The sequence below is a fragment of the Microcaecilia unicolor genome, chromosome 3 (assembly GCF_901765095.1).
Source record: "Microcaecilia unicolor chromosome 3, aMicUni1.1, whole genome shotgun sequence".
Lineage (NCBI taxonomy): Eukaryota > Metazoa > Chordata > Amphibia > Gymnophiona > Siphonopidae > Microcaecilia > Microcaecilia unicolor.
Genome location: NC_044033.1, coordinates 396,611,511 through 396,636,725, shown reverse-complemented (window position 1 = coordinate 396,636,725; position 25,215 = coordinate 396,611,511). Strand labels below are relative to the sequence as shown.

Below are 25,215 nucleotides of genomic sequence, written 5' to 3'. Positions count from 1 at the left end.
GTCCATCCCTATCTAGACGACTGGCTTGTGCGGGCGTCATCCTTCGAGGAGAGTCGGCGGGCAGCCGACAAAGTGGTTGGGTTGCTTCAGTCGCTTGGTTGGGTGTTCAACTTCCCGAAGTGCAGCCTATTGCCTTCCCAAACGCTGGAATACTTGAGGGTGTGATTCGATACCCGAACAGGGATAGTTTCTCTTCCTTCACCTCGAGCACAGCGGTTACAGGTTCAGTTATGAGCGCTGTTTCAAACCCCGAACCTGCGGGCTTGGGACTGTGTACAAGTTCTAGGTTCCATAGCCTCCACCTTGGATGTGGTAAAGTGGGCCAGAGCTCACATTCGCTCCCTCCAGTGGCACTTTCTGAGCTGTTGGTCTCCGCTCTCGGAGGATTACGAGGTTCGGGTGCCATGTTCGGCCCGTCTTCACACAATAATACACTGATGGTTCATTCAATAGAATCTGGTTTTGGGCATTCCTCTGGCAACCCCGGACTAGAAGATAGTGACTATGGATGCGTCACTGTCTGGCTGGGGGGCTCATTGCCTGCAACAGACGGCCCAGGGCATTTGGACTTCGACGGAGGAATCATGGTCCATCAACCGCTTGGAGTTACGGGTGATTCATCTGGCCCTTTGGGAGTTTCTGTCTCTTCTCCGCGGTTGCCAAGTTCGAGTTCTTTTGGACAATGCGACGGTGGTCGTCTACGTAAACTGTCAGGGGGGCACCCCCACCCCACCTTCTTGGATTGATGGTGGCTCCTTGTTTATCCCACAGATATAGTTGAACTTCCAGTGTTTAGTCCCTGGTTTGGGACTCAAAGACATACCTGGTGGGGCCAGATCCTTCCCTTCTTCCCCCCCACCCCCCACCTTCTTGGATCCAGCAGGCCTGTATTGCCTTCAACTGTTTGCAGTATTCAGCTTCAATCTCCTGCCTCTTTTATTTATTGATTGATTGGGCATACTGGTGGCAGCAGTGTGAATGAGCCAGGATAATGATCTGGTAGAACACCTGTTTGTGTTCTTCCAGCTTCCCCTCTTGTGAGTATTGGGTGTTGTGCTGGGTTATGGCTGCTCTGCTGCCGGTGTGCGAACCGGAGAGCAGCATCAGGAGTTTGTTCCATGTGCACTCGTGCTGCCTCACAGAGCCTTCAGCAGGGGAGGGTGAGGAGACTTCAGGAAAGGTTTTGACAGGCTCAGTAGGACTTTCGTCCTCCCACAGGTGCCATCTTTGGTGGGCCGCTGTGTTACCCTTCTTAATCTCCGGTGGTGGGAAATCGGCTGCGGGCTGCTTTGGATACACTGCTAGTGGAGGCTGCCTGGCCGATCAAACACTTAAGAGTTGCAGGTGATCCATCTGGTCATGCGGGAGTTTCTGCCCTTTCTGCGGGGGAGAGCAGTGCAAGTGCTTTCTGACAATGCCACCACAGAGGTGTATGTCAACAAGTAGGGAGTCATGAAGAGTGCCTCTCTGGTGCAGGAAACAGCCCTGTTTTGATGTTGGGTGGAAGAGAATCTGGCCGTGCGGCACATAGCGGGCTTGCTGTATGTGCAGGCAGATTTCCTTAGCAGGACCTTGTTGGATTTAGAGGAGTGGAAGCTCTCTTGGGTAGCCTTTTGTCAGATCACATCACGGAGTACTGGTGATTTATTTATTTGTTACATTTCTACCCCACGCTTTCCCACTCGAGGCAGGCTGTGTGCAGCTTACATAGTAATGAGGTTACAAGTTATTGCAGAGAGAGTACAAGCTGTGATATAACAAAGATGGGGATGTGTAGATAGGTGAGATGGGCAAGTGAGCATGGGTAGGAGAGGCAGGAGGGGGAGGGTTGAAATGAGCAATGGCTAAGAGGGTGGGAGGAGCCAGAGGAGGGGATGGTTTGAAGGATAGCATAGGGAGAGTTGATGAAAGAAGTGGTCTAAGTCATAGTCGTCGATTGAACAGGTGTTAGGTTAAGGGTTCATAAGGTTAGGTTTAATTATTCGGGTAAGCTTGCTTGAAAAGATGGGTTTTCAGTGATTTCCGAAAGGATAGATAATCGTTGATTGAGCGAATGGTTCTGGGTAGGGCATTCCATAGTTGGCTGCCTATGAAGGAGAAGTTGGATGCATAAGAGGTTTTGTACTTGAGACCTTTGTAATTGGGATAATTTAGATTAAGGTATGTTCGTGAAGATTCTGACATGTTTCTGGTAGGAAGGTCCATCAGATCAATCATGTAGCTCGGAGATTCTCCATGAATAATCCTGTGAATCAGTGTGTGGACTTTGAAGTTTATTCGTTCTCTGGTAGGGAGCCAATGAAGCATTTCACGAAGAGGTGTTGCGCTCTCAAATCTTGATTTACCAAAAATGAGTCTAGCTGCAGTGTTTTGGGTGGTCTGAAGTTCTTTCAGGATTTGGATATTGCAGCCTATGAAAATACTGTTGCAGTAGTCTGCATGTGTAAGTACCGTGGATTGTACCAAGTTACGGAAGGTTTTCAAGGGGAGATATGGTTTCACACGTTTCAGTATCCACATCATGTTAAACATTTTCTTCTTAGTAGATTTAGCGTGATTTTCTAGTGATAGATGCTTGTCTAATGTCACCCCAAGAATCTTCAGGGTGTCGGATATGGGGATTGTGATGTCAGGGATAGTAAGAGTAGTTGGGAGGAATGTAGAGTGTTGGGATGAGAGGATTAAGCATTGTGTTTTCTCTTTGTTCATTTTCATCATAAAAACGTTGGCCCAAGAAGTCATAATGTTCATGCCTGTAGTTATTTTGTCGGAGATTTCTGTTAGATTGGATTTGAAGGGGATGAATATGGTAATATCATCAGCATAAATAAAGGGATTGAGACCATGTTTGAATAGGGGCTTGGCTAGGGGGATCATCATAAGATTGAAAGAGTATCGGGGATAGAGGAGATCCTTGAGGTACACTGCAGTCTGATCACCAAGGAGATGAAGTAGTTGAAGTTGGTTTGTCTTGATAGGATCTTGTAGTGACGAAGCTTTTATCCATTTAATGATATTCCCTCCGATTCCAAGTTTATCCAGAAGTTTTGTTAGAATAATGTGATTAATCATGTCCAATGCACTAGATAAATGATGGACGTCCATGATTCAAAAGGGCAACACAAAAGTACCCAGGTTCTTCAGCAGGGGCAAGTATGGGTTGAAAGCGATTGATGCTCTGCTGCAGGCCTGGCCACAGACTTGATTGCTGTATGTTTTTTCCGCTGTGGCCGATAATAGGCCACATCGTTTGGCACATTGCCAGGCATCAGGGTCCAGTGATTCTGGTGGATCCGGACTAGCCCAGGCACCTGTGGTATGCGGACCTGATCAGGCTGCAGATAGCCTCCTTAGACTGTCGCTCACAGCTGGGCCTTCTGGCACAGGGACCCATTCTCACGGAGGATCCCTCCCCCTTTGGTCTTACGGCATGGCCCTTGAAAAGGTGAGGCTAAGGAGGAAGGGGCTATCCAGAGCATGTTGTGACCACCATGCTCCAAGCGAGAAAGCAGTCCACTTCAGTGGCATATGCGAGACTCTGGTGTTCATGTTCTCGACCTCAGTAGTGCACATACTTGCTTTCTTGCAGGACAGGCTAGACAAGAACCTGCCCTTGAGTTCACAAGGTCTAGGTGGCAGCACTGGCCTGTTCTTGGGGCCGCATGCAGAATAGCTCCTTAGCAGCTCACCCAGATGTCGTTCATTTCCTTCGGGGGGGGGGGGGGGGGGGGGTGAACCATTTGTGTACTTGTGGGCTAATCTTGCTATCCTGGAACCTTCATCTGGCACTTCACTCATTCCAGAGGCCGTCGTTAGACAGCTTTCTTTGAAGGACCTCACATTGAAGGTGGCTTTTCTGATGGCCATTGCCTCAGCTCAGAGGGTTTTGGGTCTGCAGGCTTTTGTTGTGTAGGTATCTGTTCTTGCACCTTACTGAAGCAATGGCTTCCATAAGGACGGTGCCGTCCTTTCTCCCAAAAATTGGTTGATTTCAAGTGAAAACCAGACACAATCTACCTTCCAACCTTTCGCAGGAAGGATTATCTGTTCGATTTTTGGTCCCTTTGCTGTTTAGATGTGTGGAGGATTCCGCTCAAGTACTTGGATACCGGTGACTTCTGTACGTTAGAACATCTTTTTGTCCTGTTTGCTGGGTGTAAGAAAGGGGAATTAATAGAAAGAGAATTATCGGGTAGGAACTCATTTTTCCTTTTGTTTTGAGCTCAGTACATGAGAGAGAGAGATTTTATTTGTATATAATATATATAACCAGCTTACTGGTGAAGATTCAAGGAACGTTTAACTCTCATTTTAAAGCCTCCCCTTCCCCTTATTGATTGAATAGGCCTATACTCTGTTCCTTCTGTTACCTTGGTGAGGAAGGAGCCTGGAGAAGGGTCGCCCTATGCTTTTTTTATAAGCAGAAAGTCAACCAATTGCCTGTTATCCTACTTTTCTGCACTAGGCCCATAAATATTTGTGCAGTATCATATCAAACACAATGTTCCTGTTTCCTTTGATCAGTGATTATATCCCTCTCTGCCCTGAGGATTTATGAGGGCTACAGTCAAAGGGGGGTATGAGGAACAGAAGAGTGGTATTCTTGTTTAGCTGTATCTCCTACAGTAGCAGCACACCAGCTTAGCCTTGTGGTAACTGGGCTGTCCTTGGCTGCAGTCAATGCATTGTAGCACATTTAATGTCTGTAGGATTGATAGTGCGCTTCGTGTTTGTAGTGTTGCAGCTTCTGGCTGATACTACTACTACTAATAGCATTTATATAGCGCTACCAGACGCACGCAGCGCTGAACACTTGACATAGAGAGACAGTCCCTGCTCAAAGAGCTTACAATCTAGGTAAAACAGACACTGTTCAGCCTTGGTTAAGGGGCTTATTTCAGAAATAACATGATTCATTTTTTATTGTTGCTTGCTTTTCAGGCTGGACACAACTTCTACAATGTAGATATGAGTTATGTGAAAAAACTTTGTGGCACTTTCTTGCGTGGCCCAAAACTTCCAGAAAGGTAAGTATATGGTGAATTGTTATCCCCTTTCTAATGCTGAAGCCAGTTTGGTCTAGTCAAAGTATGGTACTGTACACCTGTAAGAACAGATTAGAGAGAATATTTACACACTACGTACCAGTTTGTTAGAGTTTTAGGCTGGGTACCATAAACCGGCTTGTTAACAACTTTGGGAGGTTATATCTTCAGCCTCCCCCCACCCCCCCCAAGAGACTTTAACCAGGTTTTGATGTCAGGAGGAGCAGACATTTTTTGTAAAATAGGTGCTGAAGGGGAAGGCAAGCTGCAGTATCCCACAGCTTCCATGGAATTTAACATTTTTAAATTTTAACTAACTTTCTTGATACACAGGTCCCCCTTCTCCCTGAGGTCCAATTTGCCTTTGGAAGTTCGATATCTGTCAGCCAGGCGGCAGTACCCAACCCCCTGAGTTCCTTCTGTGCCTCTAGCCAGCTTCAGCACTTTGCATGGCCTGCACTGGTCTCAGAGTTTTCCCTCTGCCGCGCTCCATGACTCCTCTGACTCTGTTTCAGTCTGGGCAGAGCGCAGCAAAGGGAAAGGTAAGACGTCAGCACAGAGTATCAGAATTGTTGCCATGCTCACAGCCCCCTGTAAGCAGTAACTTCCATAAGCCACAAAACAGGGCCCTACCTAGGAAAAGGCAACACTATAAACATTGGGGTGAGCGCTAAAACTCTCCCCTGTTACAAGAGATTCTACCCACTTCTCCAGCAATTAATATGTTGGAAGAAATGAGTTATTTTGGGGAAAATAGCTCGAGAGCAACTCGCTACTGTTTATAATTTAAGAGCAAGCGCTGTATTTATAAGTTTTAGGATATTAATTTCTCCACCAATCACCAAAGGTGATAATTGCAATAAATTAAATATATTAAGTATATATACTCAGAACACAAAGAGACCGTATTTTTAGTTTCAAAAAGATTGATTTAATATACAATTGCACACGAGAGGTAGGTTTTAAAAGAGGAATCTTTTACAGGTAATCTGTGCATAAAATAGAACAAAGTAGCAGCTAGATCAACTTACAAGTCCTTGTTACAAGCATGCTGTGGTCCAGCTGATTGATGAGCACATGTTGAGGACAGGAGGGCTTCTGCAGTGAGTGAATCCGAGTTGCTTGCAGTTGAAGAGAATTTTACTTGCTGGCAGTTGATGAGAATCTGAATCTTGGGGAAACAGCTTTTGCTTTTATACCTTGCAGCTGCAGGAGGGTATGCCATGTGGATCCCTGTTCTGATTTCCTGGTTTCCACACGACCCCTGAGCATTTGCAAAGCATTGTGGTATCTTGGTCTGCACACGACCCCTGAGTTGGTCCCATGTCTTATGACATCACGAGACTTACAGTCTGGACTTTGCTGGCAAATGTCTTTTGATGTCCTGTTCAGTCTCTGTGGCAGATACACATTACAAGTCCTTCCTTTCTGCACATGTCTGGAAGCTGATGGGAGGGGCAGGTATACCTTTGACAAGCAAATGTCCTGTTTACGCTTCCTCTGAGTTCTTTTGTTTTATTCAGGTGCCCACCTTAGTCCATCTTTTGTTAGGTGGGAGGACAGAGGAATAGAGTCAATTTAAAACTTTAAAGCAGTCTTAAGTCTTTTGTTTGAGGAATGAGAAAAGGCAAGATGAGGCCCCAAAGGGGGAGGGAAGAGGGCTTTTGGACTGAGACTATTTTCTCTGCTGCTGTGTCAAATATATATTTTTAAAAGATACACAAATATATTGCTGTATATATATCCAGCAAATATGCTACATATTTCAGTAATAAACTGATACCTTCCCTCTCTTGGCTCCGAGTGAAAATAAATTTTTAATATATTGGAATGAGGAGCCATAAAATGAACTATAAAAGCTAAAATTTAAAAAAAAACAACTCTAATCTAGTACAGTAGCATAATAGCAAAGGTACTGAACTGTTTACATGGGCATGTGTACTGGAAGAGGTGAATCTTTTAATAATGGACATTGAACAGACTGGGCCGTGCAGGTATTTTCCTGCCGTCATCTACTATGTCACATCACTATGAATCTTGGAATATGTCCTTAGCTGGAATATGACTGTTATAAGCAAAAGACTCATCATTATTACTTTTGTTTACTCATGACTTACATTTAGGTAGCTAGGGTTAAGTTTTCTGTGGTCAGTTTCATTAGGCTTCCGTTCAGTCAGGTGGCAGAGTATGGCTTTGCTCTGGTTTAAAATAGGATTGCAAGTACACTTTATATGACTTCAGCCACACAAGCGTCATTTTGCTCTATTTCCAGAGACCATCTCTTTTTGTGTCACCTGCTCAGGGGCATAGGCTGCTCCCAAGTTTGTGCCACAGGATATCTTACCCAGTATGCTAGCCAAATCAATAGCATGAGAGTGCGCAATTGACCAATTTACCACCGCAATGGGGTGGAACAATCTATTCAGTCATATTTTCAGCGTTTGACATTCCAAGGAAAAATATTCTATGAATGTTACCTAACACTGTGAATGTTTCCCTATATTCTCTATTTCAGAGGCTAACTGAGGTATTCACAGCAGTGATACATAAGCAAGGGTGTAAATGTGGAGCTATTATACTACTGTTTCATTAGAAACAAGAGAGACATATGTATGCAATTATAATAATTTCCTAGGTTACTATTACACACAAAACAATTATTCCTATCATTCCTATGCAATAATATTTACTTAATCATTGACCAAATTAAAAAAAACAGAGTCATGGTATAGTGCCATGAACTACCTTTCAGAGAGAAACTTTTTATTTTTCAGAGAGAAACCTTTTATGGGTAATGAGTGTGGTAAAAGGTTGCCATATTTATCTGCTTTAGCAGTGTTTAATGTAGCACTTTAATAGACAATACTCATGTGTTTAATGTTGTAAAGAATTTAGAAAAGATATGTTAATTTTACTTTGCACACAGCCAATATTTCATTCCAGGGAGAGACATTGTGTGCGTCCTGGCTGTAATGTAGAATAAAGATCATGTAAAAGGAAACCTTTGCTCATAATTTCAAATATACACATGTGAATATATAACCTTAGATAGCAATTGGTAGAACTTATTATACGTGAGCCATAGCTTGAATGATTCTTTTCTATAGCTTGCCTGCCAGTGAAAATGGTCTCTCTTTTTTTTTTCTTGGGCAAGGACATGGTAAGCATATCTTGTTAATTCACATTAAAGCACAATATTAAGTTTCAGCTCCAGCGGGAGTTACCTATTATAAGGAGGCATTTTTAAAACTTCTCACCCAGTATTTTAGTTTCAATTCCAGTGGGAGTCACTCATCAGAAAAAAAGACATTTCTAAATCCTTAAACAATATTATATCAAAAACAAATTACAACAGAAGCTACATCTTTAAATAATGAACAATAGAAGCTATATTTTTAATTAAAAGAACAATAGAAGCTACATTTTTAATTAAAAGAACAATAAAAGCAAATTTAAAATTAAAAGAACAATAGAAGCTACATCTTTAATTCTTATCAGTGTTACAAAGGGCCATTGCAAAAAACGTTTTCTATATTCCTGTCCAACCTATTCTAAAAATCAACCACCTGGATCCCACTGCCATCTGCAGGGTGGGTCATGCTGTGGAGAAGTCCAGTCCAGGCTGGATGCGTCTCCTCATGTTTCTAGGAATTAATCTGCAGGAAGGGCTGACAGAATAATGTCAGTTTCTGGTCCAGGAGGACTTGCAGTTATAAGTTTCTGTTTATCTGGTGGCAAATTTCTCTTGTTATTGTTAGCTATCTGTAATATCTGCAAGGCTCCATGAGATTTTAAAATGTCCCATGCTTGCTGGTGGTTTTCAGTAGCTACATACTGAGGAGCTGATTTCTTTATTAGAGGTTCCCTTCCATGGGAGCTTAGATCAGAATGCAGCCCAGGTGGTGCATCTGTGTGCTGAGGAGCTGAACATTTAACTGGAGGCTTACCTTCATGAGCATTTAAATCAGACTGCAGAACAGGTTGTGCATATATGTGCTGAGGTTTTGGATGCTGTGAGGGGGTCTGAGAACTAATGGTTCTAGTTGAACATCCTGCTACAAGTGTGGACTGTGATACTGTTACCATAGCTGAAACAGGCATGGCTGTAGCTGTATTTGGGTCTGGAGGAGCACATGGGAGACCTGTAATAGCTGATACCTGCAAGCGAGGATCCTGTAGCTTTTGTTTTAAGGTTTGTATCTCCCTGTGACAATGTGCATGCTCTTCACCTAGAGTGGGAGTCTGCAGTGATAACTCTCTGACTAAATGCTTCAAACCAGGAACCTGGCTGGCTTGTATTTCTAAGGCTGAAATTTGGGTCTGCATCTGGTTTTCTTGGACTACCTGCTGTTGGACTTGCTGTTTAAGAGAATCTACTTGATAACGTAAGCAACTAGTCATTGTGATTAAGAACTCCTTTTCATTCTCTATCTGCATACATTCTCTCTCTTTGGCTAGTAACTTCTCATTCAATTCTGCATGCTCTTTTAAGGCTTTCTCACACATGGTCAACATTAACCAAGTGCATGCAGAAACTCTCTTGCTCCCTTCCTTAATTGAATATAAATCAATATCAGAGGGGGTGGAAATATCATCAGTTACATTATGGGTCCAAGGATTAGGGCCAGAGGATTCTACACATTGCTTAGGCAAAGTGTGGTTATCTATGTCCTCCTCAAAAGAAACTGCAAAACTGGTTATTTTATGCCAGAGCATGCCTAGAGATTTGATTATAAAATACATAAAGTACATGAGTGCATAAGTACCTAAATAAGACCAAACATCCATCCAGCACAGCATTCTAAATATTCTAAATGCCCTGAAAACCTTATCAGTTTATCAATCGGAATTTTAATTAATGAAACCTGATACTCAGTTCTCTATAAAGCAGCAAAATACAAAAATATAATTTAAGAACAGTGCTATCTCATTCTATTTGCACAGAATACCTGCCCCCGTTCTGCACCAATTAATATGTTAGACTTGCTGCCCACATTCTCCACCAATTAATATGTTACAAGAGATTCTACCCACTTCTCCAGCAATTAATATGTTGGAAGAAATGAGTTATTTTGGGGAAAATAGCTCGAGAGCAACTCGCTACTGTTTATAATTTAAGAGCAAGCGCTGTATTTATAAGTTTTAGGATATTAATTTCTCCACCAATCACCAAAGGTGATAATTGCAATAAATTAAATATATTAAGTATATATACTCAGAACACAAAGAGACCGTATTTTTAGTTTCAAAAAGATTGATTTAATATACAATTGCACACGAGAGGTAGGTTTTAAAAGAGGAATCTTTTACAGGTAATCTGTGCATAAAATAGAACAAAGTAGCAGCTAGATCAACTTACAAGTCCTTGTTACAAGCATGCTGTGGTCCAGCTGATTGATGAGCACATGTTGAGGACAGGAGGGCTTCTGCAGTGAGTGAATCCGAGTTGCTTGCAGTTGAAGAGAATTTTACTTGCTGGCAGTTGATGAGAATCTGAATCTTGGGGAAACAGCTTTTGCTTTTATACCTTGCAGCTGCAGGAGGGTATGCCATGTGGATCCCTGTTCTGATTTCCTGGTTTCCACACGACCCCTGAGCATTTGCAAAGCATTGTGGTATCTTGGTCTGCACACGACCCCTGAGTTGGTCCCATGTCTTATGACATCACGAGACTTACAGTCTGGACTTTGCTGGCAAATGTCTTTTGATGTCCTGTTCAGTCTCTGTGGCAGATACACATTACAAGTCCTTCCTTTCTGCACATGTCTGGAAGCTGATGGGAGGGGCAGGTATACCTTTGACAAGCAAATGTCCTGTTTACGCTTCCTCTGAGTTCTTTTGTTTTATTCAGGTGCCCACCTTAGTCCATCTTTTGTTAGGTGGGAGGACAGAGGAATAGAGTCAATTTAAAACTTTAAAGCAGTCTTAAGTCTTTTGTTTGAGGAATGAGAAAAGGCAAGATGAGGCCCCAAAGGGGGAGGGAAGAGGGCTTTTGGACTGAGACTATTTTCTCTGCTGCTGTGTCAAATATATATTTTTAAAAGATACACAAATATATTGCTGTATATATATCCAGCAAATATGCTACATATTTCAGTAATAAACTGATACCGTTACACCCCCAATGTATCCGAAAAGAAGTCTTGTCGCCTCTTTACATCTTTAGCCATTTTTTCTTCTGCCTGTGCTTTCACTAGCAGTATTTCCCTCTTCGCTTCTTTGAGTTTAATCCAGTAATCTTTTCCGTGGTCCTCTTGTTGTGTTCTTCTGTATCTCTTGAACACATCCTTTTTTTCTCTCTCTCTTTTTTTTTTTTTTTCAGCCGCTTGTTTGAGAACCATATAGTCTTCCTGTTTTGTTTTTGTTTACTTTCCTTGTATGAATATCTGTTGCCATATTTATAGCAGCTTTCAGCTTGGACTACTGCGCTTCCACTTCTCCTATGTCTACCCATGCTGTTGGCTCCTTCTTCAGGTATTCCTCTCACTTTACCAAAATCAGCATGTCTGAAATCCAGTACTTTGAGTTCTCCAAGGACAAGCAGGCTTGTTGCTTCTCACAAATGAGTAGATGCTGTCCCGTATTGCCTGGCAAATTTGCGATAGAAAAATCCAGAGCTTTAAGGAGCACGAGTGCCTTCCTGACCGCCGCGTGAACGCGCCCACCTTAGTTTTGGTTTTTCTGCATGAGAAGCAGCTGCTTTTTGTGCTGGCTTCTCACATGCCTGGTTAGAGCGATTCTCGAATGCCTTTCGGCAGGTTTTCTACCCGCATTCTTTAATTTTGTTTTGCCTTGTTAAAAAAAAAAAAAAAAAAAATCCAAACTTTAATTTCTTAGTGTGTTCCCCACATCTAAGGTTTTTTTCCCCCGCTTTCTTTTTTTGATGTGCGCTGTTTTTAGGTCTGCCCAGTCTGGTTTCTTCTTTTGTTCCTTTTCCCCCTTTTTTTTTTTTTTCAGGCACCATCGTGTCTTAATTTGGCCGAAGTAATTTTTTTTTCTCTTCCATGTCCTCGAAGACTCCCAGTGGCTTCAAACATTGCACCCGGTGCAACTGGACCATTTTCGGAAAGGACACCATTTTTGATGTCTTCAGTGCCTTGGGCCAGACCATAGCCCTTCCAACTGTGCCCTTTGTCTTCGTATGAAGAAAAGGACACAGGTTTCCCGGGAGGCTCAATGTGAGAGAATGTTTGGAGCCCGGTCCGGTTCATCAGCATTTAGACCGGAGGTGTCGTCATTGACATCGAGTGTTGCACCTGCATCGGGAGTCACGGTAGGAATGGCTGCTTCGAGACCCCAAGACACTGGGAGCAGTGAGGCGTCAAGTGGGTCCCCCCGGGGACCGTTCATTGTCGGACACAACTCCAAGGTGACAGGAGGATTTGATGTCGGCCCCAAGGAGCATGGGTGATGTGCATCGGGCGAAGGCCAAGAAGCACCGTCACCGATCTCCTTTGACACATGGTGCTGGAAGCTCCGGGTTGCCAAGGGATTCGGCACCCAAGAAGTGTCTACACTGGGAGGACCGCTCCCCCTCCATCCAGGAGGTGCCGATGCGTGTATCTCTAAGCAGCCAAGATCTTGCTCCCACTCTGACCCCAGCAATTCTGTAGCCTGCGCCCCAGCCGACCCCACAGTCTTTCCCGATATTGACCCTCCCTGAGCTTTTGGATGGCCTTATGCAGTGATGTGCATCGGTATCAGGGGTGCCTGCACCTGCCATACCTCCTGCTGCGGCCCTGGCACCCCCTCAGGCTGGCACCCCCTTGACATTCTTGAGGGCATGGGTCCTTGGCATCAAGGCGGGCCCGGTCTCGGGCATCCCTTCAGGGAGGTGCTATCCAACACCGATGAGGAGCACTCGTGGGAATTGGAAGAGGATCCCAGGTACTTTTTCTCCGATGAACCATATGGGATTCCTTTAGAGCCCTCACCTCCACCTGAGAGGAGACTTGTCTCCACCTGAGAGCCTCTCTTTCACATCTTTTCTATGAGAAATGGCAGAGACCATTCCATTCCCCGTAGAAGTGGAGGATGCGCCCAGGGCCAAGATGCTTGAGGTCCTGGACTACACCTCCCCTCCTAAGGATGCAGTGACGGCTCTTCTCCACGAGGTACTCAAGGCAATCCACATACGGAACTGGGCGTCCCCTCTGTCCTTGTGGTCCCCAAGAAGACTGACACCCAGTATCTGATCACAGGGAACGTGGTTTTGTGAGGTCTGTTACCTCATGACTGCATGGTGGTGAACTCTGCTCTCAAGAGAGCTAGGAGTACTAGGGACTATGCCTCAGCTCCTCCAGGCAGAGAAGCTAGGACCCTAGACACTTTTGAGAGTAAGGTGTATCGGGCCTCTGTACTCATCACCCATATCCAGTCATACCAGCTCTTCACGAGTGTGTACTTGCAGAACTCAGTGAGGCGGCTGTCGGACTTAGTCGATGTGCTCCCTCCAGAGCAGGACGAGCCATTTTGCCAGTTGGTCAAGCAGCAGAAGGCATGTCGCAAGTTCTTGGCCAGGGGCACTTATGACACTTTTTGTGGCATCCAGGATCTCTGCCCAAGGTATAGCATTTCGCAGACTCTCATGTCTTCATGTTTCTGACCTGGAACATTCTGTTCAGCAAAGGTTGGCAGATGTCCCTTGCTGAAGGGATAACCTTTTTGGAGAGAAGCTGTGGATTATTCTTCAATTTTGTATTTTTATTTTTTTGATGCAGAAGTAATTTTGTATGCTCACTGAATACTGCATCCCACAGCCCTTTCACAGCGGTACTTTAATGGTAGAAATGCATGTGCTCCTTAGATAAGTGTTCCTATGATTGGCAAACTTCCAGAGTAAAGCACCGGCTAAACCATTGTTACGCACAGAGCATGTAAGTGTGGGTTCTCAGAGGGGAATTCATGTCCTACAATGCCATGGAAAGTCCAAGGGCTGTGCTAGCCAAAGTATGCCAGCAAGAAAATTCATCACCTGAAAGTCTTTTTGTGCTACAATCATGTGCTGTTCCCTTTCAAGGCACTTCCAGAGAAGTGAAACCCTTTAACCCAATTCTAGGCCCTGGCTTGGAATGAATTGATGTGATTTTTAAAAAGATGGCGGTGGAGGTTGCTTATTGCATGTTTGAGTCCTGTGGTCTTGCATGGAGCAGTTAGGGAATCTTGGCTTCACAGAAGGCTGTCCTTCCACTTCTGGGCAGTGGAACTGTGGCAGAGGTTAAGGAACTAGGAGACCCTTTCTGTAAATTGCGTTGAGCACTAATGTGTGCCTAGCACAGCTTAAAACGGTGTACTGTGGAACATGCTCAGGCATCTTGTCATAAATGCCAAATGTACATGCTAACCACGCGCTAAACATTTTTAATTTATTTTTTGAGGGGGCATGTGTGTGGGTGGAGAGTAGGTATTTCTGTGCTGTTCAGCACAGCTGTATTACTATGTGCTACTGGTTAGTGCAGGAATAGCATGTGAGCCTTTACCACTTACAAAATGGGTGGCGGTAGGTACACAGATTTTTTTTTTTGTGGCACTAATGGCCACATTTAGTGCATGGCTATTACAAAAAATAAGCCCTTTTTACAACTGTAGTAAAAATGTCTTTAGTATGTGGGAAAAACCTGTGTAAGGGCATGCTAAGGCCACTTCTTATTGCAGTTTAGTAAAAGTATGTCGGATGTACTAATTTTTTTGTCAGTGCTTTACAGACTATGAAAGACTATTTATTTAAAATAAAAATCCATTCCTCTCCCCCCAATCATCAGTGCTGGGCCATAACAATTGATCTTTTGGCCTTATTCTAGAAAGGCTATGCTTATAAAATGTATGCTTCTAAATTACGAGCGTAATCTATTCTCTGAAATAAATTAGACTCGTAATTTAGGAGTATAAAATTAGGAGCATAACCTTTATAGAATAAGGCCCTGTGTGTGCAGTATTGTAGAAGGACTGTTGGGATGGTTTTGCCTTTTTGCAGATGATACAAAAATCAGGAGGAGGGATCTGGTGAAGCTTAAGGAATGGTCTAGAACAGGATTTCTCAACCCAGTGCTCTGCATACACCTAGCCAGTCAGGTTTTCAAAATATCCCCAATGAATATGCATGACAGAGGTTTGCATACAATGAAGGTAGTGCGTGCAAACTTATTTATGCATATTCATTGTGGATATTTTGAAAACCTGACCAGCTAGGTATGTCCTGAGAACCCCCTGGTCTACAGTATGGCAGTTAGAACTAATGCTAAAGTATGGTCATACATTTGGGATGCAGAAACACAAGGTGGTGTTATAGGGGTGAAATACTTTTGTGAATGAAAGAATGGGATATGAGGTTAAGGTAGCTAAATAAGAGAAAGTAGTGGCAGGGGGAAAGGGAATGAGACTTTTATTTACTGCCTTTCTGTGGTTACAATCAAAGCAGTTTGTATGTTCATATGCAGGTACTTATTTTGTACCTGGGGCAATGGAGGGTTAAATGACTTGCCCAGAGTCAAAGAGCTACAGTGGGAATCAAACATGGTTCTCCTGGTAGGGGCTATGATGGCGACATGAATGGAAACTCGAGTGGGAGCTCCTTGCTTTTCCTCCTGAGGCATGTATTGTTGGTGCTCATGCTGCCTTCTGATGGGGAAGACACAGCAGCTACCTCTAGTGTTGACCTTGACCCCATCCATGAGACAGACCCCACATGGGACAGTTTTCAAGCTCCTGCTAGTTTGGATATGATAAACTCCTCAGCTCTGCCAGAGGAGTCTCTTACCAGTAGCAGTGTTAGCAGGGTTTCCTTGAGCCCTGTTCCTGGGTCAGTGCCACTGCAACCACAAGTGGAAATAATAAGAAACAGCCTAAGGAATGACAAGTAAAATGCAAAGCGCTGACAAGGAATGCAAAGAGGAACTTTGAAAAAAAGATACCGTTTGAGGCAAAAATGCATAGTAAAAACATTTTTTAGGTATATTTATTTATTTATTTAACACATTTATACCCTGCATTTCCCACTAGTTGCAGGCTCAATGTGGCTTACACAATAACAAGGGTAGGCTAGAGACCAGTATAATATCATTAAACAATGTCATAAAAAAAATCAATCGTCAAGGTATCGTCTAAAACAGCAAAGATAAAAAAAAGATAATGGAAAAACATTAGGGTCCATAAATTTTGCTGAACAGATAAGAAATAAACTAAGTAACATCTGGATGGTACGCCTTCTTGAACAGGGTGGTCTTCAATAGTTTCCTGAATTTAGATGATTCTGAGTTTTAAGAGTTTAGGCAGTGCATTCCATTGCTGAGTTCCTATGAAGGAGAAGCTTGATACGTAGGTAGATTTGTATTTGAGGCCATTGCAATCTGGATAATGTAAAATTAAATAGGATCGGGAAAGATTGGAGCTATTTCTGGGTGGTAGATCTATTAGATTTAACATGTATCCAGGAACTTCACCATAAATGATCTTATGAATCAAGGTGCAAATTTTAAAGGCAATACGTTCCTTGATGGGAAGCCAGTGTAATTTTTCCACAAAGGGGCTTGGCAGATTCAAATTTAGATTTTCCAAAGATCATTCTTGCTGCTGTGTTCTGTGCAGTCTGAAGTTTCTTGATTAGTTGTTCTTTGCAGCCTGCATAGATGCCGTTGCAGTAATCTAAATGGCTTAGTACTATTGATTGTATTAGGTTGCGGAAAACATCTAGAGGAAAGAAAGGTTTTATATACCTAAGTTTCCACATTGAGCAAGAAGCTGGCAAAAGAATCTGTTGGACCGCTAGATGACCGAGGTGTAAAAGGGGCACTCAGGGAAGACAAAGCCATAGCGGAGAGATTAAATGAATTCTTTGCTTTGGTCTTCACTGAGGAACATTTTGGAGAGATACTGGTGCCTGAAATGGTATTCGGAGCTGACAAGTTAGAGAAACTGATTTAAATCTCTATAAACCTGGAGGATGTAATGGCGCAATTTGACAAATTTAAGAGTAGCAAATTGCCTGGACCGGATGGTATTCATCCCAGAGTACTGATAGAATTGAAAAATGAACTTGCAGAACTATTGTTAATAATATGGAATTTATGTTTAAAATCAAGCATTGTACCGGAAGATTGGAGGGTGGCCAATGTAACGCTGATCTTTAAAAGACTACTACTACTACTACTTATCATTTCTAAAGCGCTACTAGATGTACGCAGCGCTGTACTCTTGAACATGAAGAGACAGTCCCTGCTCGACAAAGCTTACAATCTAATTAGGACAGACAAACAGGACAAACAAGAGCTAAGGGAATATTAAAAGAGGTTCCAGAGGTGATCCAGGACATTATAGACCAGTGAGCCTGACGTCGGTGCCAGGCAAAATGGTAGAGACTATTATAAAGAACAAAATTACAGAGCATATTAAAAAGCATGGATTAATGAGACAAAGCCAACATGGATTTAGTGAAGGGAAATCTTGACTTACCAGTCTATTACATGTCTTTGAAGGGGTGAAAAAACCATGTGGATAAAGGTGAGCCGGTCGATATTGTGTATCTGGATTTTCAAAAGGCAGTTGACAAAGTACGTCATGAAAGACTCATCAGAGGAAATTGGAGAGTTATGGGATAGGAGGTAGTATACTATTGTAGATTAAAAACTGGTAAAAAGATAGAAAACAGAGAGTAGGTTGAATGGTCAGTATTCTCAATGGAGAAGGGTAGATAGTGGGGTTCTCCAGCGGTCTCCACTGCAACTGTTCCTACGACCTTCAAACATGCTATAGTCACGCCACTCCTTAAAAAACCCTCACTTGCCCCTACCTGTCCCGCCAACTATCGCCCCATCTCCCTTTTTCCTTTCCTCTCCAAATTACTTGAACGGGTCGTTCACCACCGTTGCCTTGACTTTCTCTCTTCTCAACCTATTCTTGACCCACTTCAATCCGGATTTCGCCCTCTTCACTCTACTGAAACTGCACTTACTAAAGTCTCTAATGATCTGCTTCTGGCTAAATCCAAAGGTCTCTATTCCATCCTCATCCTTCTTGACCTATCTGTTGCTTTCGACACTGTTGACCACAACCTACTCCTCGATACGCTGTCTTCGCTTGGATTCCAGGGCCCTGTTCTTTCCTGGTTCTCTTCCTACCTCTCACTCCGTACTTTCAGTGTTCACTCTGGTGGATCCTCTTCAACTTCCCTCCCGCTTTCAGTAGGTGTGCCTCAGGGTTCTGTCCTTGGACCACTCCTTTTCCTCCATCTATACCTCCTCCCTTGGTGCCCCGATCTCATCCCATTGTTTTCATTAACATCTTTACGCTGATGACTCTCAGATCTACATCTCCACCCCTGAAATCTCAACCTTAATCCAGGACAAAATCTCTGCCTGCTTGTCTGACATTGCTGCCTGGATGACTCAGTGCCATCTCAAATTAAACATGGCTAAAACTGAACTTCTCATTTTTCCCCCTAAACCCTCCTCCCCTCTTCCCCCATTCTCCATCTCTGTTAATGGCTCTCATATCCTCCCTGTCTCCTCGGCTCGTAACCTTGGTGTCATCTTCGACGACTCTGTCTCCTTCTCTGCTCATATTCAACAAATCGCCAAAACCTGTCGCTTTTTTATCTTCAACATTAGCAAAATTCACCCCTTCCTTTCTGAACACGCCACCAAAACTCTTATTCACACCCTTGTTACTACTTGCCTAGACTATTGCAATTTACTTCTCACTGGTCTTCCACTCAATCACCTTTCTCCTCTCCAGTCTGTCCAGAATTCTGCAGCTCGACTTATTTTTCCGCCAGAATCATTATGCCCACACTAGCCCACTCCTCAAGTCACTTCATTGGCTCCCTGTCCGCTTCCATATACAGTTCAAACTCCTCTTGCTGACCTTTAAATGCATCCACTCTATGACCCCCTCACTACCTCTCCTCTCTCATCTCTCCCTACATTCCTCCCCGTGAACTCCGCTCTCTGAACAAATCTCTCTTGTTGTCCCCCTTCTCCTCCACCGCTAACTCCAGACTTTGTTCCTTTTGTCTTGCGGCACCTTATGCCTGGAACTGTCTTCCCGAACCCATACGTCTAGCTCCTTCTTTACCTCTTTTTAAATCTATGCTGAAAGCTCACCTTTTCATTACTGCCTTTGGCTCCTAACCGCTACTCATTTGCTCTCCTCCTCCCTGTTCCTCTTTACCCTGTAATTCCCTTGCCTGTAATGTCTTGTCTGTCTGTTTTACCTATATTGTAAGCTCTTTGAGCAGGGACTGTCTCTCTATGTCAAGTGTTCAGCGCTGCGTGCATCTGGTAGCGCTATATAAATGCTATTAGTAGTAGTGGTAGTCTGTGCTGGGACCACTGTTTTTAACATATTTATAAATGATCTAGAGATGGGAGTAACTAGTGAGGTAATTAAATTTGCTGATAACAAAGTTATTCAAAGGAGACTGAGCATCAAAATGGCAAATGATGTTTAATGAGAGCAAGTGCAAAGTGATGCATGTGGGAAAGAGGAACCCAAACTATCCTATATAATAATTCTCAACTCCAACGTTCTAATGTGCCTGGGACCGTGCCTCCCTCAGAGGTGGTCTGCTAGGCAGGCAGGCACGCACTGACATCAGTGACAGCTGATTCCAAAGCAAGGGTACCCTACTCCTCCACCTGCCTGGGAATCAGCTATCAGTGCGCCGCTCCCTGCCACTTCGGAGCAAGTGGCAGGGAGCGGGGCAACACCAACCCGCCCCCCCCCCCCCCACCCGACAAGCATGAACACCCCATGTCCCCATGTAGGGGAAGGAGCTTCAAAGGTGGTGGCTTGTTACAAAAATTAACCATAGTCACTTTGAACTCACTACGGGATGTCATGCAAGTCCTTAACTCCTCTTTTAGTGAAAGTTGCTTCCATGTCTGTAACAGACTTATCAATTGTGACTGGAACTATGGATGTCCCGGCCCAAACTTTAGACCAACATGCCTATAACACGACTTAGTAAACAGGGCCCCTAGTTTGTTGACTCTGCCTGTCTGGACTGATAAAGAATCCTGGTGGTTTATGTGTTGGGTCTGTGAGTGCTTTCTGGGAACTGTGGGACCACTGGGAATGTGGCATCCAGAAAACTAGAAATCACTGGGGATAATTTTGAGAGTGGGAGACAAGGCTGTTGTGACCCAGTCGGTGGGAGGAGGGTGCTAGTGTAGAGCACACTGGGTTTGATTCCCACTGCAGCTCCTTGTGACTCTGGGCAAATCACTTAACCCTCCATTGCCCCAGATACAAATAAGTACCTGTATATACTATGTAAACCGCAGAAACCACAGAAAGGCAGTATATCAAGTCCCATTCCCTTTCCCTTTATATCTTTCAAGATATAAATTCACAGGAGTTGGGGTGGGCCTTTTCAGTTTACAGGAAACTTGAACAAGGGGGCATATGAGGGCAAAATTATTTCTTCACAGAAAGGGTGGTGGAATCTTGGGACAGCCCCCCAGTGGAGGTGATGGAGGCAAGGCCTACATCTGAACTCAGTGGACCAAGTATACAGAAAACTCTTAAGTTCAAGGAAAGGATTGTAGAACTTAATAGTTGGTGCAGATGGTCACACTGAATAGGTTATATAGTCTGTATTGCCATTAATATTTTTTTTTCGGGTAGCTTTGTTGCTTTTGACCAATGACTTTATTAATCACTTTATATTACATACTTGCAATTAGAGTGATGTACAAATAATGCTGACATGTAGCACTCTCCAAAAAGTGACACAGGTTGGTACTGTTGGGTTTGTTTGTTTCAATAGTTGCACTCATTTTGTCCTGTAAACTTTCTGTTTTCCACCTCCCCCCCCCCCCCCCTCCCAGGGATCATTTTGCTGAAAATATGAAGCTGCCGGATAGCTTTGATGCTCGAGAACAGTGGCCTAAATGTCCAACAATTAGAGAGATCCGAGACCAGGGCTCCTGCGGATCCTGCTGGGTAAGTGTGTGAGCTGGTAAGGAAGGGACTCATTTCTGGCTCAGTTGGAACCAGGACTGGAGTAGGCTAGTGGTTACCCCAGTGGACTGAGAACCAAGAAAGTCGGATTCAAATTTCACTTCTCCCACTGATGCTGTTTTGTGACCTTGGGCAAATTTTACCCTGTGTTCTTTCAGGTACATCTTTAAAATTGTGATCCCTTAGAGAGATAACTCTCCTTGAGTGCTCATTTGGAAAGGTCTCTCTAAATATTATTACATGAAATATCCAAATCCCAAAGCCTTCCTCCCCCAGCCACATATATAGTCTGGGCATTGCAGCCAGGGTTGTACACTAGGGCTCTACCCATTGTTCTCCGATGACAAGCAGGACATTCGTTTCTCACATATGGGTGATGTTGTCTGGTGTGGATGCTGGTTAACGTAATCTTTGAGGCCTTTGGCAATGTTCCCCCGCTTGCATGGGTGCCTTTCCGCCTGACGTGCAAGCTCAGGACTAGCAGTCTTCTATTTTCCATAGGACAAAGAGGTCTTGTCTGTGATCTCTCCTTAACGCATCAAATGTTTCTTTTTGTAGTGAACATAAGCATTGCCGTACTGGGACAGACCTGAATGTCCATCAAGCCCAGTAACATGTTTCTAATAGTGGCCAATCCAGATCACAAGTACCTGGCAAGGTCCAAGAACAGTAAAACAGATTTTATGCTGCTTATCGTAGAAATAAGCAGTGGATTTTCCCAAGTCCATCTTAACAATGTACATAAGTATTGCCATACTGGGAAAGACCAAAGGTCCATCAAGCTCAGCATCCAGGTCACAAATACCTGGCAAGATCCCAAAAAAGTACAAAACATTCTATACTGCTTATCCCAGAAATAGTGGATTTTCCCCATGTCCATTTAATAATGGTCTATGGACTTTTCTTTAGGAAGACGTCCAAACCTTTTTTAACTCCGCTAAGCTAAGCGCCTTTACCACATTCTCTGGCAACGAATTCCAGAGTTTAATTACATGTTGAGTGAAGAAATATTTTCTCTGATTTAGTTTTAAATTTACTACATTGTAGCTTCATCGCATGCCCCCTAGTCTTAGTATTTTTGGAAAGCGTAAACAGATGCTTCACATCTACCCGTTCAACTCCACTCATTATTTTATAGACCTCTATCATATCTCCTCTCAGCCACCTTTTCTCCAAGCTGAAGAGCCCTAGTTGCTTTAGTCTTTCCTCATAGGGATGTCATCCCATCCCCTTTATCATTTTCGTTGCCCTTCTCTGTACCTTTTCTAATTCCACTATATCTTTTTTCAGATGCGGTGACCAGAATTGAACACAATATTTGAGGTGCGGTTGCACCATGGAGCGATACAAAGGCATTATAACATCCTCATTTTTGTTTTCTATTCCTTTCCTAATAATACCTAACATTCTATTTGCTTTCTTAGCCGCAGCAGCACACTGAGCAGGAGGTTTCAACGTATCATCAACGATGACACCTAGTTCCCTTTCTTGGTCTGTGACTCTTAACGTGGAACCTTGCATGATGTAGCTATAATTCGGGTTTCTCTTTCCCACATGCATCACTTTGCACTTGCTCACATTAAACGCCATCTGCCATTTAGATGCCCAGTCTCCCTTTGTCGTAAAGTCCTCTTGTAATTTTTCACAATCCTCCTGTGATTTAATGACATGGAATAACTTTGTGTCATCAGCAAATTTAATTACCTCACTAGTTACTCCCATTTCTAGATCATTTATAAATATGTTAAAAAGCAGCGGTCCCAGCACAGACCCATGGGGAACCCCATTAACTAACCTTCTCTATTGAAAATACCACTTAACCCTACTCCCTGTTTTCTGTCTTTTAACCAGTTTTTAATCCACAATAGAACACTGCCTCCTATCCCATGACTCTCCAATTTCCTCTGGAGTCTTTCATGAGGTACTTTGTCAAACGCCTTATGAAAATCCAGATACACACTATCAACTGGCTCACCTTTATTCACATGCTCGTTCACCCTTCAAAGAAATGTAGCAGATTGGTGAGGCAAGATTTCCCTTCACTAAATCCATGTTGACTTTGTCTCATTAAGCCATGCTTTTGAATATGCTCTGTAATTTTGTTCTATTATAGTCTCTACCATTTTGCCCGGCACCGACGTCAGGCTCGCCGGTCTATATTTTCCCGGATTTCCTCTGGAACCTTTTTAAAGAACTGGCGTTACATTGGGTACCCTCCAATCTTCCGGTACCATGCTCGATTTTAAGGATAAATTACGTATTACTAACAATAGCTCTGCAAGTTCATTTTTCAGTTCTATCAGTACTCTGGGATGAATACCAACTGGTCCAGGAGATTTGCTACTCTTCAGTTTGTAGAACTGCCCCATTACATTCTCCAGGTTTACAGAGAATTCATTAAGTTTCTCCGACTCGTCCGCTTCGAATACCATTTCTGGCACCGGCTTATGGACTTTTTCTTTTAGGAAATTTTCCAAACCTTTTTTTAAAACCTGCTAAGCTAACTGCTTTTACCACATTCTGTGGCAACAAATTCCAGAGTTTAATTACACATTGAATGAAGAAATATATTTTCTCTGGTTTGTTTTAAATGTACTACTTGGTAGCTTCATTGTGTGCCCCCTAGTCCTAGTATTTTTCCAAAAGAGTAAACAAGCAATTCACCTCTACCCATTCAACTCCACTCGTTATTTTATAGACCGCTATAATATCTCCCCTCAGCCATTTCCTCCAAGCTGAAGAGCCCTAGCCACTTTAGCCTTTCCTCATAGAGAAATTGTCCTATTTCATTTATTTTCATCCTCTGTACCTTTTCTAATTCTGCTATATCTTTCTTTGAGATGCGGTAACCAGAATTATTGTACACAGTATTCGAGGCGTGGTCACACCATGGAGCAATACAAAGGCATTATAACGTTCTCATTTTGTTTTCCATTCCTTTCCTAACATGCTTTCTTAGCCACCGCTTAACACTGAATGGAGGCCTTCATTGTATCAACAATGATATCCAAATCCTTTTCCTGGGCAGTGATACTTTGCTCTTCTGGGCAAGGTGGCCCAAACCTTATCAGGCCTTGATGCTTGCAAACCACATTAGGACCTATCAGCTCTACCCTACTATCTACTTGAGGTGCAGACTGCACTGTTGTTCACAGACTTGTCTCCCCGTGGATAAGGCTGCTGAGTTCACAAGGTGAACAAGAAGCAAGTTTATAAGCAATATCTGACCAGAGGGCACCTTTTGATGTTTTGACGTTATGTCCAGACTCTCTACTCTGGGTGTGGAAATGCGCAGATTTTCCTGGCTGCACATCTCTGATCTTGTTCCCTGCTGAGGAGACAATCTTTTGGGGGACAAGGCGGAAGAGGTCGCTGACAGCATTAAGAATCGCACAGATACCGTAAAGTCTCTTTTGGCTGCCTCCAGTTGCATCGTCTTCTGGGAGGTGTTTGGGTGGGCTTAGAAGCAGTAGCTACTACTCTCGCAGGTGTAGATTTGCCCCGTCTCATACTTAGCAAGCCCAGTTCCAATGTTCCCGCCCGCATTAACAACATATCCAGGGGGCCCAGTCTGCTCCCTAGTCGTAGCTGGGAGCAGACTTTTGACTGCCTCCTGAAGAGCATAGCCACCATATAAGTAGCTGGCCCAGAAGATCAGCCAGTAGAGGGGAAGCTGAACTTTTTTCCAGGAAAGGTGGACCTTTGTAATCTCTGACTGGTGGGTTCTTCAGGTAGTCCAGCTCAGTTATGCTCTGAATTGGCAAAGGAGACCACCAGCTTCCCCACCAAGACTTTCATACATTGTCTCTCTACACAAAAGTATTTGCAGAGCAGCTCTCCACCCTTCTCCAGACTAATGCGGTAGAACACCAGGGCAAGAAGGGGCAGGATTCTATTCCAGGTACCTCTTGTGACACGGAATATGGGGGGAGGGGAGGGAAAGGAATTTCCTTCCATCCTGAACTTCGGTACCATGAACAAATATCTAGTTGGAGAACACCAGGATTTCCCTGAGCACCCATATCATGGTTAAGGTGACTCACTGGCTATGTTCTTTGGATTGCATGCATTCACATTCAGATCCTTCCGAGCCACAGGAAGTATCTCGGATTTCGGGTGGGACAACATCACTACCAGTACCGCATTTGGCCATTTAGCCTCGCATCAGCTCCCAGGGTGTTCAGTGTCTAACAGTAGTTGTGGCATTGTTGCA

At 43.6% G+C, this 25,215-nt stretch overlaps 1 protein-coding gene across 3 annotated transcripts in view; it reads left to right on the top strand.

The window, feature by feature from the left end:
* The window catches only part of CTSB (cathepsin B), a 69,759-nt gene that overhangs the window by 28,352 nt on the left and 16,192 nt on the right, over positions 1-25,215 (top strand). For 2 of the 3 annotated variants that reach the window (XM_030198725.1, XM_030198726.1), the window contains exons 3-4: positions 4,942-5,027; positions 20,870-20,984. In XM_030198725.1, the coding sequence (XP_030054585.1) occupies positions 4,942-5,027; positions 20,870-20,984 (201 nt within the window). Of the gene's footprint in view, positions 1-4,941; positions 5,028-20,869; positions 20,985-25,215 lie in introns of those variants that run through there. The other variant, XM_030198727.1, reaches the window with a different exon arrangement.